The 15,571-nt window shown below is 38.9% G+C and overlaps 2 protein-coding genes and 1 long non-coding RNA gene across 3 annotated transcripts in view; 2 read left to right on the forward strand and 1 right to left on the reverse strand.

Annotated features, from left to right (window-relative positions):
• The window catches only part of LOC134656868 (zinc finger BED domain-containing protein 4-like), a 188,667-nt gene that overhangs the window by 42,060 nt on the left and 131,036 nt on the right, over positions 1-15,571 (reverse strand). The gene's annotated exons all lie outside the window — the stretch shown is intronic.
• The window catches only part of LOC134657024 (uncharacterized), a 77,601-nt gene that overhangs the window by 13,463 nt on the left and 48,567 nt on the right, over positions 1-15,571 (forward strand). The window lies entirely within an intron of this gene.
• LOC134657015 (cuticle protein 16.8-like) lies at positions 1,817-15,259 on the forward strand. Its single transcript, XM_063512583.1, has 4 exons — positions 1,817-1,940; positions 13,549-13,744; positions 14,209-14,409; positions 15,094-15,259. The coding sequence occupies exons 2-4, from the start codon at positions 13,549-13,551 to the stop codon at positions 15,249-15,251; spliced, it is 555 nt and encodes a 184-aa protein (XP_063368653.1). The 5' UTR covers positions 1,817-1,940; the 3' UTR covers positions 15,252-15,259.

Here is a 15,571-nt window from a genome sequence, read left to right on the forward strand (position 1 = left end):
GAGTACTAGGCGTACTAGCAACAGTTTCGCTCAAAATGCAACACAGAGGTTAACTACAATTATGAATGCCTCATGGTTGAGGTGAACCCTATGTCAATAGCCTTAACGATGAAATTTCTTTAACAAGATGGAAGGTCACATCTGAGCTTCCTGTTTCGCAAAATAATTTCGGCGATTATTTTTAAATAAATTGTATAATTGCATTATTCATGGACAAAAGAGGAATGCAAAAAAAAAGGTTTTATTACTGGATTATAGCACCTAAATAATGTGAGCCTATATACGTCCCACTGCTGGGCACAGGCCTCCTCTCATGCGCGAGAGGGCTCGGGCTATAGTCCCCACGCTAGCCCAATGCGGATTGGGGACTTCACATACACCTTTATTTTTTTTTAGCACCTAAAGTATTTTCAAAATTAATAAGGTAAACGTACTGGTGCTCGACGCGGTCCCAATACCTGTCATCTTGAAACTTAAGTCATTGTCAATAGAGGTGACAGCAGGGTGTCATCTATTGGGCATTAGCGTGTCGAGCACTAGTACTTTTACCTTACTTAATTAAACTTTTTTTCTGCGTTCCTCTTAATTTGTCCATGGGTGTATACTATACTGTAGGTATATCCCTCCGAAGCCAATTAGCTGATTACCGTTTAAAAATTGAATGCAAACTTATACTTTTAATTCTTTAACTGCTGAGTGCATTTTCTAATTCATTTATTTTAAATCTTTATTTCAGACAACTTAGCTATTTTTAAGATGGCGTCATTTAGCTAGGATACTTTGGCCCGTCAAGGACTGTCTGTCTGCGACAAAATTACCTACAAGTTTTTTTGCACAAAAAGATTAGATGCTAACTATACCTACTTATGTGCAAGGTATTAAATTTATTCTGTATTGTGACATAAATAAACTAAACAATAAAACTAAACTAAGTACATGCAATATAAAACTAAAAATAATCTTAGAAATAAACTTATAAATAAAAAATGCTCCCTAGGTCACTGTCCTGAGTTATGGTGCCCAGAAGACTGGCAGCGTTACCTACCTCTTTGAATGGCCAGGCTTAGTCTCTGGCCGAAGTAGCTGCCAGCCCTCTGGTCACCAGACGCATCTACAAGACGCTCGGAAATCTCTTTGTATAAAGATTTCGCACTGGGCCCCCACGGTCCCAGAGTTTCGACTCCGAACGGCGCAAATATGTAACCCTCGCCGAGGACAGCATATTTGCGCCGCATGCTAACTTGTTTTTACTAACCTGTTAGTTGTTAAGTGTTTAATGCCTACTATGTAGAGTCTGTGCGGAAAAAGAATAGTCGTCGAATAGACCAGGATCTCTAGAACTGTTTCGTATGCATAATTATGAGACCGCAGTTTGACTTCTAAGGGGCTACCGCGAAAACCGAATTTCGAAAATTGCGGGGATCTTTCTCTTTTACTCCAATGAAGGCGTAGGTAATTAGAGTGACAGAAAAATGCCCGCAATTTGCGAACTTCGATTTTCGCGGTTATAGCCCTGGTCCTTGTTGCCAGGCTGAAAAGTGGTGCCCCCACCAGCCCATTGAATTCCCCCTTTACGAAAGGTTTTAAAATTACCTCCGACGTTTCGAGGACGGCACGGGAACCGTGGCCATCTGTGGTCTTAAAGGAAGACACATACTACGTCGCCCATTTTGGTATTTTAAATTAATAAATATCTATGTAACTATTAGCAAACGTTTTTGCACGATTTCTCTAGAAACATGACCGATTTCCGTGACCATAGACATTCACGCATGCGTAACCCATAGACAGTAAGATACATTACAGCATCTGTGGTTGAAAGTGAATGAGATCGAGATCGAGAGTGAACGTCGGATCGTTCATTCACCTTCACTCCACAGTTCACTCAGTCAGTGAGTTGTGCGCGCGTGTGACCCTCGTGTGTGGCTACAAATACAAAAGTGAGTGTTTTCGTAACTTTATGACCTTTAGCGTTTAGGCTCTATGTTCTAATATGTATTGTATGTAATAAAGTTATGTAAATTTGTAAATATTTGGTTGCCATTTTTAGAAAAGGCATAGGTCTAAAAATTGGAAAGTTTTTGGTATCTTTTGAACTAGACAACTGTTTGGTTAGTTTAGGATGCTATGGATTTGGTTTCTATATTTTAATTTCGTTTCGTTGATTTATTTATTAATTAAAAGTTAGTTATGATATTCCTATTTAATTTTAAAGCATATGTAATTTTGATATTTATTAGAATCTTGGGCACTTTTAAAATAACACCTGGGTAGAGTCAATCTAAGCTATCATTGCACCAATTTGAATAAAACAAAGTAAGGAATTTTCATTATAAACATTTTCATAGTAATTTAAAATTATTGAGATTGCCACACTGTCATCGCAAATGCTATGTAGAGTTAATTTGTTCTGACTCTACCTCTACATATGTAAGCTCCTAAGCGCCACTTGCACCATCCCACTAATCCGGGGTTAACCGGTTAAACCGTTAACCCAGTGTCAAATAGTACTGGTAACCATGGTAATTGTCTGAAGGTTATGGTTAATTTTAACCGCAATTTTTAAGTTCTTAACTCCATCTAGTGTGTTTATTGGTTTTCAAACTCAAGGAAGCTTTATCTAGGTCTTGTTTGATTGCAGCGCCATCTTCTTTGAGCTTCGCGGGTTTACCCTATAACCTGTACTTACAGGGGTTCCTAATTAATTTTGTTTCATCATACTTGTGGGGAAGGGGCAGGCGCTTGAACCGCCCTCTGGTACATTCGCATCCTTTTTGAATTTAGATCGACCCCTCACATTAAAAACGATTTTATGTCCTTTTGAATTTTAATACGAGGGCAAACTCATTGGTGATTTATTGGTTAGTGAGTGATAAGCGCGTTGATTGGTTTTTCGTGTCAACTAAGCCTGATCTGAATTTATTATTTCGTTAGGTGACAACCAAAACTGACTAATTACAACAAAAATAAACAAAAATCAACCTTGTTTTGGCACTAAATATACTACGGTTCACTATGGCTCTGAAGTTGTGGGTAGTGATTAGTGACTTATGATAGTCAACTGACAATTTTATTTATAAAGATGAGATACAAAATAAGCAAAGGTTTGATTATTTTTAATTAATTGTATGTAAAAAATATGCAAGTACCTAAGTATAACGAGTTAGCACTGATTGACTAGCACGTTATTTTTTCGCGGATTAGCAAAGTAATATATTGGTTTCAATTAATATGGATTTCCGCAAATTTAAGTTATTTTTATCGTTTCAACGACCGGTTCTTATTTGTTTAAAAGGCATATATTTGTGTGATTAGCACAAACATTTGTTCTTAAGTCATTAATATTTTCAAAGTATACTAATTTTGGTATAGTTATCAACTTATCATCGTTTAATAACATATATGTACCTTTTCGAGCTTACTGTGGGATTAAGTTATTGGTGTATTTATTTGAGAAAAAACTGATTGCAGTACAGGAAGTAAAGTTGTATTCTCAAGTGCTAATCGTAGGCAGACTATACGATTTGGGCATGACCTTTACTAATATTTAAGGTCGCGACCTAGCGGTTGCCGAGACGCTAGTAGGTGGTTGCCAAATATTATATTTTTAACGACCACTTTAGCTTAGCTTCATTTCGAATCTTGGTAAGGGATTTCGTTCAAACACATTTCAAGAAAACATATTATGTATCTTCTGTGGACTATCCAATAAAAGTTACCGACCCGGGTACATATATATCACGTTTTTCTTATTTTTGTATGTTGATATAAAACAAATTATGTCAAAATATTTTAAATAATGTTAAAATCCAAGGAGGAAAAAGAACTACGTTACGTTTGTATGAAAAGGTGATTTCGCGCGGGTCCTCCACTTTCGTCTAACAAGTGTCAGGCTGGTTTTGGCTTTTGGCACCTGTGCATGTGAGTAAATGAGTCCAGGAATGTTCTAGACTCCGGGCAGTCGGAGCGTGACGTTGCCCAACTGCGATAACATCATGTTGCAATCGCTCGAACGTATCCGCATCTTTGTGATGTTTATCGCATTAATCTATAATTTCGTTTTTTAAGGCGTCAGTCAAGTTAAGTGATATACCTATCGCTTAAGAGGGGGCTGACGCAAAATTGTAGTTTTAATATTGAATTTTTACACCTTTTAATAAAGGGCAAATGTCATGAAAAATTACACGGCAACTAGAGTCTGTGTGGAAAGAGAAGAGTCGTGAAATGTATGGGTTCCAATACATTCCACGACTCTTCCCTTTCCGCACAGACTCTAGATTATAATTTGCAAGGGCGGACTCCAAGTAAACCCTTATAAGTTTAAAGTTGGCTCTATATAAAAATTTACAACGAAGGCATGCCTAACTTTAATTTATTTTCAATCGTATTATCTTTACCATAGCAGCATTAAAGATAAAACCAGCGCGAGGGCCATTTCTTCCGTCGCAATTTCAGTATTTTGTCCCCCGTGGTTTTACACCCCGTCTTAAGGCGTCAGTCAAGTGATATATCGCTTATATGTATGTTACACTTGGATGGCGACTGCACTGCAACAGAGTTGCTGATGCAGAGCAGAGTCGGAATTCGGATTTCAAACCGCAGCAGCATTACTGTTGCAACGTTACTGCTGCCGTTGACGCAGGCGAGGACAATGTCAATTTCTTTGATAAAATGAGTGACGTTAGTTACCACATTACTGCCGTGATTTAGAACGTTCAATTTCTCATTCATGTTATAAAGGAAATGTTGACAGTAACAGTTCCCGCGACACCGCCGCAGCAGTTATGTCGCAACAGTAATACTACAGCAGTCGTCATCCGCAATCCGCAAGTCACTTTAAGAGCGAAGATGCGAACTTTTAGAGTAATATAAAGAAATACCTATGCATTTTTAAGGAGCCTGATATCTGCTTCAATTACTAGTGCATTTTTTCGCGTTTGTGTGTAATAGTTTGCTAAAGTTTTCCTTTCTATGTAACTAACATTTAGCGCCAATTCATGCGCGAAAATATTTCGATTGCGCATATAACGCCGGTAATGAAATAAGCGATGTTGCACCCCACATAATTTATTGCCAATTCCTTGTCAATAAGAAATACTAAAGTTGCTTTAAATTTAAAAGTGGAAAAATGACTGTCTTGTGTGAGACTTGTGGATGAGGTCTTGGTGGCTCAGATGGCAGAGCGCTGGAGTATCGATCCAGAGGCCGTGAGTTCAAGTATCACCCAAGACAGTAATTTTTCCACTTTTAAATTTATTCTAAGCTTAATAGCATCGTACGCAGACGTTTCTGCTTGTTAAAAATTAAAACTAAAGTTGCTGTTAGAGAATTGTGATAAATGATAACAAATATATGCGGATGCGTAAGCGAGGTCGTCAAATAACACGAGACAGGCATTCTCTTATTTCATGACGTTACTGTCGAAATTACTAATACATAGTTTAACGTACTTACTTAAATAGGAATGTATAATTTTGAAGCCGCAGAATATAAGTTAAAATAGGCCTTTGATACTTATATTTGTTCAGATAGTAGGTAACATCCTCGTTATAGCGTGAATCTGTCCAGTCTGATTGGATAGTCGTGCTTCGCAAAAGGTCGGGGTCGCAGAGGGCGCCCGAAGGCCGAGACACCGCAAATGCCAAATTTACACCATTTGCTGTTAGATTGCTACCCATTTTGAATAGAAATAACGTTGTGGCCGCTGCATTACTGTTGCGACATCACTGCCGCGGGCGCTGTATATGTCAATTTGCTTGATAAAATGAGTTTTAGTGAAAACATTCATGTTCGTGCCACTTCTATCCGACATCGTTCTACGCGACAACATCCATCCGCAATCCGCCTTTAGATCTTCAACTGTGCCTTTATTAAGAAACTTCCTACCTAGCACAGCTAAACTGTGGAAAAAACTGCGGCGGTATTTTCGGAACGATATGAGAACATTCCAGAAAAGAGCGTACTCCCATCTTAAAGCCATCTTAAATGCCAGGAACGCATTTGGCACCCGCCTGGTGTTGCAGGTGTCCAATGTGTCCATCATCATCATCAACATACTCTCGTATGTTTTTTTTTCTCGTAATGTGTTAATCATACAGGATTGTGACTCTTGGAGACCCTATACATCTCTAAGGATAATTTGATAAACTATGTTATTTTTTAGTTCTGACACTTAGAGACATTTACACCTCTAAATAAGTTTAGATTTTTTTCCATGTATCTGTTTTGTTTTTATTTTAATATTATTATTATAGTTTTTTTATGTAATTCGACATTAAGAGACCTTATACATCTCTAAGTAATTGTATTACGTTAGTTTGATTTGGTAGTTGTAGTTGTATTTAATAATTGTTGATGTATAATTATTATTATTTTGCTTGTATGTAAATTCAATGTTGACGTGTAAAAGTGCCCTTGTGGCCTATTTGCTGAATAAATGTTGAAGTTGAAGTCTCGTCCATTGCTGGACATAGGCCTCTCCTATTGCACGCCCTCGAGCAAGATTTGCGGCAACTCTGATCCAGCTCTTGCCAGCCACCTTGCAAAGGTCATCTAGTTTGAGGGCGTCCTACGCTACGTTTGCCGATACGCACTACATACGATTTGCACTCGAGAACTCGTCTACCCCAACGGTTATCGGTTCTACGGCTAATGTGTCCATGGGCGACGATAATTAGGTTTCCGTACCCAAAGGGTAAAAACGGGACCCTATTACTAAGACTCCGCTGTCCGTCCGTCCGTCCGTCTGTCACCAGGCTGTATCTCACGAACCGTGATAGCTAGACAGTTGAAATTTTCACAGATGATGTATTTCTGTTGCCGCTATAACAACAAATACTAAAAACATAGTAAAATAAAGATTTAAGTGGGGCTCTCATACAAAAAACGTGATTTTTGACCGAAGTTAAGCAACGTCGGGCGGGGTCAGTACTTGGATGGGTGACCGTTTTTTTGCTTGTTTTGCTCTATTTTTTGTTGATGGTGCGGAACCCTCAGTGCGCGAGTCAGACTCGCACTTGGCCGGTTTTTTTTATTAATTATCAAGCGATGCGTCTGCTCGTTTGCCTCCTTTATTAAAAAAACCTTTGTCTGGAATACAAAAATAAGGTTTGTTGTATCTATTTTCCCGAGGATGACATCCTACATGCTAATACTTGGAGGGCATATTGTGTGTCATGTTATGGGTGATAGTGGGCTCGCCCACTTTGCTGTGATTAATACATTATGCTTGTTCACGCCCCCTTGTCTTGTTCAATGGTGTTCTGTTACAAGCATATCACTTGCAGGCTGTGTTGAATGATAATGTATTCACTTTTGTTTTTACATGATAATGAGCATGTACAGTAAGCTGCAGAGATAATTGACCCCACCTGCATAGAAACTTGTTAACAGTAAGCTTACTTACTACCTACATACTTACAAATCACGTATTCCTTGGTATAGGTACGTATCTCTTCCTATTCCATTTTGAGTAATTTTTTGAGGTAGAAATAGATGACAGACAATTGTACATCGTAATAATCAGGATGTATTTTATAAACCAGAATTTAGTTTATATTTGGATGACAAGCAACATTACTGTTACAGCGCTGCGACAGCGAGAAATAAGAGATGCAAAAATAATTCCACCGATACTTACGCATTAATTTTATAATCAAATATTTAAACTTAAACACCAAAATATGGACGGAAATAAAACTAATATAAACTTGACATGATTTTTTAAATTTAGTAATACTAGAGGTACCTACTGTCGATTAAAATAATTTGTGGAACCTATTCGTAACTAGAAAATATTCTGTTAATTCGGCAACCTTCGGCACGTAAGGTGTCACGAAAAGTGTTACAACTTGCTACATTTTAATGTTTTTACATGAATTAACAGTAGTACTTATTGCTGGTAATGTTTATCGCAATATATTCTTATTCTTATTCTTACTGTAGAGTTTATTGTTTCATGTAATATGTGCAACCTATTCGAAACTAGAGAATATACACCTGTTAATTCGGCAACCTTCGGTCCGCATTACCGACGCATTGTCGCGAAAAGTGAGTGTTACACTTCGCGGGTCAAGGATGCGTGTGCGCAGGTGAACGAACGGGTTTAACATGAGAGGGAACCGGGGTCCGTTGTGGTTCCATTTCCTTTACCGTAATATTTAATCTTTAGATATAGAACGATAAAGATTTCCTATTTATTTGTTTAGATTTCACGTTCACAAAAATCGACAGAAAAACATATAGTCAATACACCCAGCGGTTCACGGTGGGATCTCAGACTAGATATTGGTTACCCATTATAACATGCCAGTTTTTATATCGATACAAATATCATTCGGACATTAAATAGCCTTGATAATTCAAGCCCATGTCACTGTTGTGTAGAAATGAACTGGATCTACAAAATAACCAAAACGACATTGTACAAGGTCGATCAGCCTGGCGATGGCGCCACTGCGAGAGGTTTCTGCGGGATTTTATTAATTAAATAAATTTCGTACCTAATATAACCCGTGTACAATATATTCCGATTAATGGGTTCTTTGGTTAAGGAGAGAATTTGTGGAACTAAGCTTTAAATGTCGCAATAAGTAATGGATTTCAACTTTAACTCAAAAGATAGGGAGGTACTTTCAAAATTTCAGAAATATAACCATCATTATCTGCATGGCATAATGGAGATGTTTATTTCTCAAAAACACATTACATTCATCAAACTACGATAAGGTTTATGTAAATTTAAACTCATGCTAAAACTAAATATAAACAACTTCCCCAAATCACCTCCCTCCGGCACGGTCGCCATGATATGACCACCAAACGTACGTGGTTTACTTTGTTCTCAGAATCTGTAGGATAAAATTATTTGATTGTCTTAAAATAGTCCAAAGCTGATGAGATTGAATTCTATTTAGGCTTGCGAGGCAGGCTCCGCTTTGTGCGAGGCACGCTCCGCAGTAATACCGGACTTTGCGGGTAAAGTTATTTATTGGCAACGCCGTATCAGGAAGAATTTTGTGGAAATCCCTTTTAATTGTTCATATTTTATTTCAAATTTTAAACAAGAATACACTGTAACAAAAGGCGTAGTTTACGGGTAAATAACAAGATTGTTATTCACTAAACCGGTAGAGATCGAGACATCATTTAAACGCGCAGAAGATGAGGTCATTTTGCATCTCAAATAACATCGACATCCTCATTATGCGAGGATTTACTGGCTGATAATACGCAAAGCAATAAATTTATGGTTATTTTCAATAACGTTTAATTAGCTTAGCGTTTTATATTAATTATAATTATATCTGCCTTTTATCGCCCACTGCTGAGCATAATAATTATGTAGGCCGCTCTTCGAGCACGCCACTTGTCCCGTAAACCCAGTGTTTTATGGCTCGTCTACACGATGGGCAATCATACTGGGCCACTAAGATGGGCCAGCGTGTAGAGAGGTAAGTGGTGGCGGATGGCATATGGCGCGGCGGGATGGCGATGGGATGGCCACGGTGTCGGTTTTTCGTCCGCACATCAAATAGTGGGCCAGCGATGGTGCGTACGCATCTACACGTGGCCTATTCCATAGTGCGTGCTCTCAACGATGGCATGGCCATCGTGTAGAGGAGCCATTACAATACTTACAGGCAATATTCAGTCCTAAAATGTTGTCCTTTAATCCGTGATAGTTAAATACAACAAAATTATTATTATTTTTCATGAAGTACTAAAATAAATACAGAAGTGTAATTTTTAGTGAGATTATTTTTGAAAGAATTCACAATAGAGGTCAATAGAGGCAAAGCGAATTGCACGCATATTAATTACAAATTAATAAAATAAAATGAAAAAGCTTTTATTTCGGACAAGATATCCATAGTACACTTAATATTAGGTACATTACAAATCGAATAAGATAAGATTTTTGAAGTTCGAATAGGCCTTGAGTGCGTAAAAAATGTAGTTACCACATTTAAAATAACGTACATGATTATAATTATAAATGTAGGTGTATAACAGTTGAATAAAAGCGGTGACGTCGCGTAGTGAATCTGTTGGTGTTTAGATGACGCAACTCACGCAACCATGCAAAGGTCGTGAGAAGCGTTGTAGGTTCAACCATAGAGACAATTAAAAAAAAAAAACCGACTACAAAAAGGATGAAATAAAATATTATCCTTTTTGAAGTCTATGACCAACTGATATGTTTGAAGTCGGTGCCAAACCAAGTAGTAACAATACCAGTCAAAAATGGGATTTATAGCCATAAAGCTGATTATTTTTGACTGGTATTGAGATATATCTCTATGTTTTAACTTGATAAACAACGACGCATCCTTCTCAAATATTGAAAGCCACCACCATGCTTAAGGATAAAATATTAATCTTATTTTTATACAAAATGACCTTTAAAATTCTCGAAATATCCAAACGCAGGAATTTGAAGGCAATGACACCGAACCAGTTCTGAACTGATCCAATTGGCATTTCCATTTAATGTTCCTCGACAAAACTAAATGGATACGTTAAATAACTAAGGTTATTTAGGCAGAAGAGACTTTTAGACATGTTTTACTGGATTGAAACAAGTTTTCGCTTTTTAGTCTGATTAATTCTTAATAGGTATAGTAAAGTTCGATCACGATATTCATAATTTGACTAAGTTTCAAATTTCCTTACTTTTAGATACTATTATTCTCTAGGCTAGGCACTAGCTCTATGTCTAGTAGACAGATACATCCACCTTCTAGCTACCCACATAGCCACCATCAGTATCCTATCTATAGTTCTCGTTCATCTATATATATATAAATGCAAGTGTCCTGACTGACTGACTGACTGACTGACTGACTGATTCATCAACGCAGAGCCGAAACTACAAAAGCTAGAAAGTTGAATTTTGCACACTAGGTTGCATTTGTAAAGTGTACAAGAGATAAGAAGCGATTTTGAAAAATTCAACCCCTAAGGGGGTTAAAAAGGGGATGAAAGGTTGTATGGGGTTCAAGTTTTAGTTTAAGCTAGAAATTTGAAACTTTGTGAAAATGTATTATATTAAAAAACAAGAAAACTAATTTCGGCGTTTTCGAAAATTCATCCCCCAAGGTGGTGAAAAAGGGGTTGAAAGTTTGTATGGAGATCAAATATTTTTGTGAGAGTGTGACTTTAAACTTTGTATATGGGTATATTATTATAAGACAGGAAAAGTAATTTCAGGGTTTTTGAAAATTCATCCCCTAACAGGGTTAAAAAGGGGTTGAAAGTTTGAATCCATTACAAATGCTTTGAAACTTCTTAGAAAGGCATAATAGCCGATTACAAAAAAAAGTAATTGCGAAGTTTTAGAAAATTCAACCCCTAAGGGGGTAAAAAATGGGATGAAACTTTGTCTTGGGGTGCAAATTTTATTTTAAGCTAGGACCTTGAAACTTTGCAAAAAGGTATTAAATTAAAAAACAAGAAAACTCATTTCAGCGTTTTTAAAAATTCATCCCCCGAGGTGGTGAAAAAGGGGTTGAAAGTTTGTACGGAGATCAAATATTATTGAGAGTGCGGGACTTGAGTCTTTGTATAAAGCCATATTATTAAAACTCAAGCAAAGTAATTTTAGCATTTTTAAAAATTCACCCCTTAAAAGGGTTAAAAAGGGGATGAAAGATTGTATAGGTTATAATTTTATTTAAAGCTAGGAACTTGAAGCTTCGTAAAAAGGTATTTTATTAAGAGAAAAGAAAACTAATTTCAGAGTTTTTTATAATTCATCCCCCAAGGTGGTGAAGGGGGTCGAAAATTTGTATGGAACCCAAATATTTATCGGAATGCGGGACTTGAATCGTTGTATAAAGGCATATACAATACAAGAAAAGTAATTTCAGCGTTTTTAAAAATTCATCCCCTAAAAGTTTAAACAGGGGTTGAGAGTTGGTAGAGGGTTCAAATTTTGTTTAAAGCTAGGAACTTCAAACTTCGTAAATAGGTAGTTAGGTAGTAGGTTTTATTAAATAGTGGACTTGAAAATCTTCTGGGGGTTGAGAGAGATTATATCGAGATTATCGAGAACAATTTTATTCAGTTAGGGGCTTGAAACTTCGTAGCCAGGTTGTGAAAGACAAATCTCATGCGTTGTATATAATAATTAACAAATGATTAACCGTCCCTACTGCTATCTTTTGCTGCATAATGTTCTAAGCTAATGTAGAATTTATAACCACCAATATACAAATCCACGCGTACGAAGTCGCGGGCAACAGCTAGTCTATTATAATCAGGCTCATCTTAAGAGTCTTACTTAAACGCGGTATTCCCGGACCAACGTGACTTTCAAATCTTCAAGAAAAGAGCGTACTCCATCTTAAAGGCCGGCAACTCACTTGCCACCGCTCTAGCGTTGCGTAGCGTAGCTTTGCGTCCATGGATGACGGTAATTGCTTACCATCAGGCGGTTTACCTGCTCGTTTGGCTCCTATATCATAAAAGTAGTCGCACAACGAACTGTTTCAGACTGTGGGATTCGAGTACTAGGTACAATACATTATACACTTCGAACAAGAAAAGGACAGTTTTATTAGTGTCTCCCCAGATATATCGACGCGGAATCGGAAAATGTCGATAGGAAAAAGCTTTATGGCTACGCAATAAGAGCGAAAAATACGTCGACGCGTCGGCAGGCGGCGGCCGACGATGCGAGCCGAGCCGAGCGATGACTTTTTCGCTCTTATTGCGCAGAAATAAAGCGTTTTCCTTTCGGCTTTTGCCGATATATCTGGGGAGACTCCTTTATGTTGCGTGGTAGGTATTCTACTGTGATACCTAACTAGTAAACAATCTTTATGAGGTACAGGTTTTCCCTTACGATTTTACATTTATTCAAGCAGTATCATCAACTGTGTGATCTAACCACGTAATAGATGACGCGATAATTCATTATGAGTATCCATGGTTTGTTAGGTCGTATGTAATAACAGTGACTCTCTTGATTAACCATTGGTGGACCTTATTGTCTTAACAATAAGGTCTAAGAATTGTCAGTTAATTGCGTGTAGATAGGATCAGGTAACGTTTGACATACTTGGCAATAGCAAGCAATAGGTACTTGGCAATTGGCTTAACTTGCGTGGAAATAGATTTAAGCAAATTGTGTTTCTACTTGAGGATAATATCTACGTAATATTTCCATTATGATAAAATTACTCAAATTTCCATAGTTTATTTACATCAGTTAAACAAAATGAATTAATTAAACAGGATAAAAATATAAAAAATACAAACTAAACAATAGAACTATCTGTATCTAAATCAATAGATATATCTAATTGATGCTTATGAAGCATAAGTAGCGTACGTAGGTAAGTGTTTGCTAATTATACTTACGAGCTTACATACTTGAGTAGGTAGTTGGTATATTTTTACATAATTAAATATTAACTATTAACGTAATGAAACAATGTAACCCGTTCTCCACCTCCATTACTTACCATTAGGCGATCAGTCTTCTCGTGTATCTCCTAAATATATATCAGACAAAAAACTAACTATCTATCATGTCAATTCCAGATGCTTTACTCTCTGCTCTTCTTGGCTACACTGGCGCTGTGCAGCGGCGACGTGTCACACTTGCAGCATGAACATGAGCCGAGCACCGAACCCCCACCACCCAGGCCGTATGCCTTCGCGTACACTGCTGGCAGGTTCCCAGGACACACGGACAGACACCATGCTGAAGTTAGTGACGGCAGTGGCGTTGTCAGAGGTGAGGATAAGCTGTCTGTTCTGAGGATTATATCCTTTGCTCCTAGAGTTTAGCGTTCAAGTGTCACACTTGCAGCATGGGTACCAGTCGAGCACTGAACCCCCACACCACCCAGGCCGTACGCCTTCGCGTACACTGCTGGCAGGTTCCCAGGACACACGGACAGGCACCACGCTGAAGTTAGTGATGGCAGTGGCGTTGTTAGAGGTATTTAGGATTGAGCTTTAAAAGTTGTAAGCTTTGTTTTTTTTCCTTTCCTACCGTGGCCTATCCAAGCTAAGCTTCCATCAAATCACATAGGTCGTTCGCCGCCGCCGTGAGGAGTTCCTTACCTATTAGTATTAATTATAATAAATCCTAACCAAGTTTGAAGTCGAGAACTCTTTAGAATACCCCCCTCTGTGTTTTCTCTATACCTCTAAATACTAAAACTTAAAAGGAATCACATTTTCTCTACATTCCAGGAACTTTCTCCTACGTGGACCCCCGAAACAAGGTCCGCAAAGTGGACTACGTGGCCGACAAGGAGGGCTTCCACCCCATCCTGAGCGACGCTCCACCAGATCTACCTGCGGACTCAGCCTCCGTGGCTCAAGCCAAGGACCGTCATTATCAGCTGTATGCGAAGATCGCCGAGGAACATGCCACATACCCTCATCCTGCTGGTAAGTGAGGAGGTGCCACCCGATCCTGAGCGACGCCCCACCAGATCTGCCTGCGGACTCAGCCTCCGTGGCCCAAGCTAAGGACCGTCATTATCAGCTGTATGCGAAAATTGTCGAGGAACATGCAACATACCCTCACCCTGCTCGTAAGTGTCGAGATGCCACCCGATCCTTAGTGACCCCCACCGGACCTGTCTGCCTTCGTGACCAAGTACAAGAAGGTCCGCCACTATCAGCTGTATGCGAAGATCGCTGAGGAACATGCTACATACCCTCATCCTGCTCGTAAGTGTCGATATGCCACCCGATCCTTAGTGACGCACCAACCCAGCCTGCAGCCTGCAGACCCAGCCTTCGTGACCAAGGCCAAGAAGGACCGGCTACCAGCTGTATGTGAAGATTTCTGAGGAGCATTCCGCATTACATCCTGCTGGTAAGTGTGGATATGTCACTCGATCTTGAGCGGATTCAGCCTCCGTGGCCCAAGCCAAGGACCGCCACTATCAGCTGTATGCGAAAATTGCTGAGGAGCATGTCGCATACCCTAGGCCTGTAAGTGAGGATATTGAGGGGCAAGCAAGTTTCATCTTCTGTTTTCAATTCAACCTCAGTTATAGGATCTTTCACCAACTTAACTTACTCTACTTACTCCCAACCACTTAAGCTTTTGTCTCTATTTTCCAGTGGCCGAAGCAGCATCCCCCCGCCAATCAGCAGCCGTGGTCGCCGCCACGTTAAAGCACGCCGAGCTGTTCCGAGTGATCGCCGAGCAGCATGCGAGGATTGCCGCCGAACGGGAAGAGATTCAGAAAGAGGAGGAGCTACAAGAGTTAGAACATTAGAGGTGGATAGCTATTAAGCATTTAAGCATCTATCATCTCATCAGCCAATGAGTCTCTTCCAAGAGACGACAAACGCTACACTCACTCATCTAACGGTTTCTGAATATTGCTCGTCCCTAACAGCCTAATTTCTCTGGCTACGACATACAGTTTGCGGTCGATCCTTAAGAACCTTTTGACTCGAGCAGCTATAATTTCATCAGCCGATAACTATGGTCGTTAGGATATCTAGCATCTAGTATACAAAAGCATCTGGAGCCGTGGCAAAGATGACAATCATTTATCGACTAACACCAGACGAAAAGTCTGAATGATAACGA

This window comes from Cydia amplana, chromosome 19, assembly GCF_948474715.1.
Source record: "Cydia amplana chromosome 19, ilCydAmpl1.1, whole genome shotgun sequence".
NCBI classification, from domain to species: Eukaryota; Metazoa; Arthropoda; class Insecta; order Lepidoptera; family Tortricidae; genus Cydia; species Cydia amplana.

Excerpts from the sequence above, each read along its gene's own strand:
- LOC134657015 (XM_063512583.1), top strand. The coding sequence starts at position 13,549 with ATGCTTTACTCTCTGCTCTTCTTGGCTACACTGGCGCTGTGCAGCGGC. Across the intron at positions 13,745-14,208 it reads CGGCAGTGGCGTTGTCAGAG|GAACTTTCTCCTACGTGGAC; the intron begins GTGAGGATAAGC and ends TCTACATTCCAG. Across the intron at positions 14,410-15,093 it reads CACATACCCTCATCCTGCTG|TGGCCGAAGCAGCATCCCCC; the intron begins GTAAGTGAGGAG and ends TCTATTTTCCAG.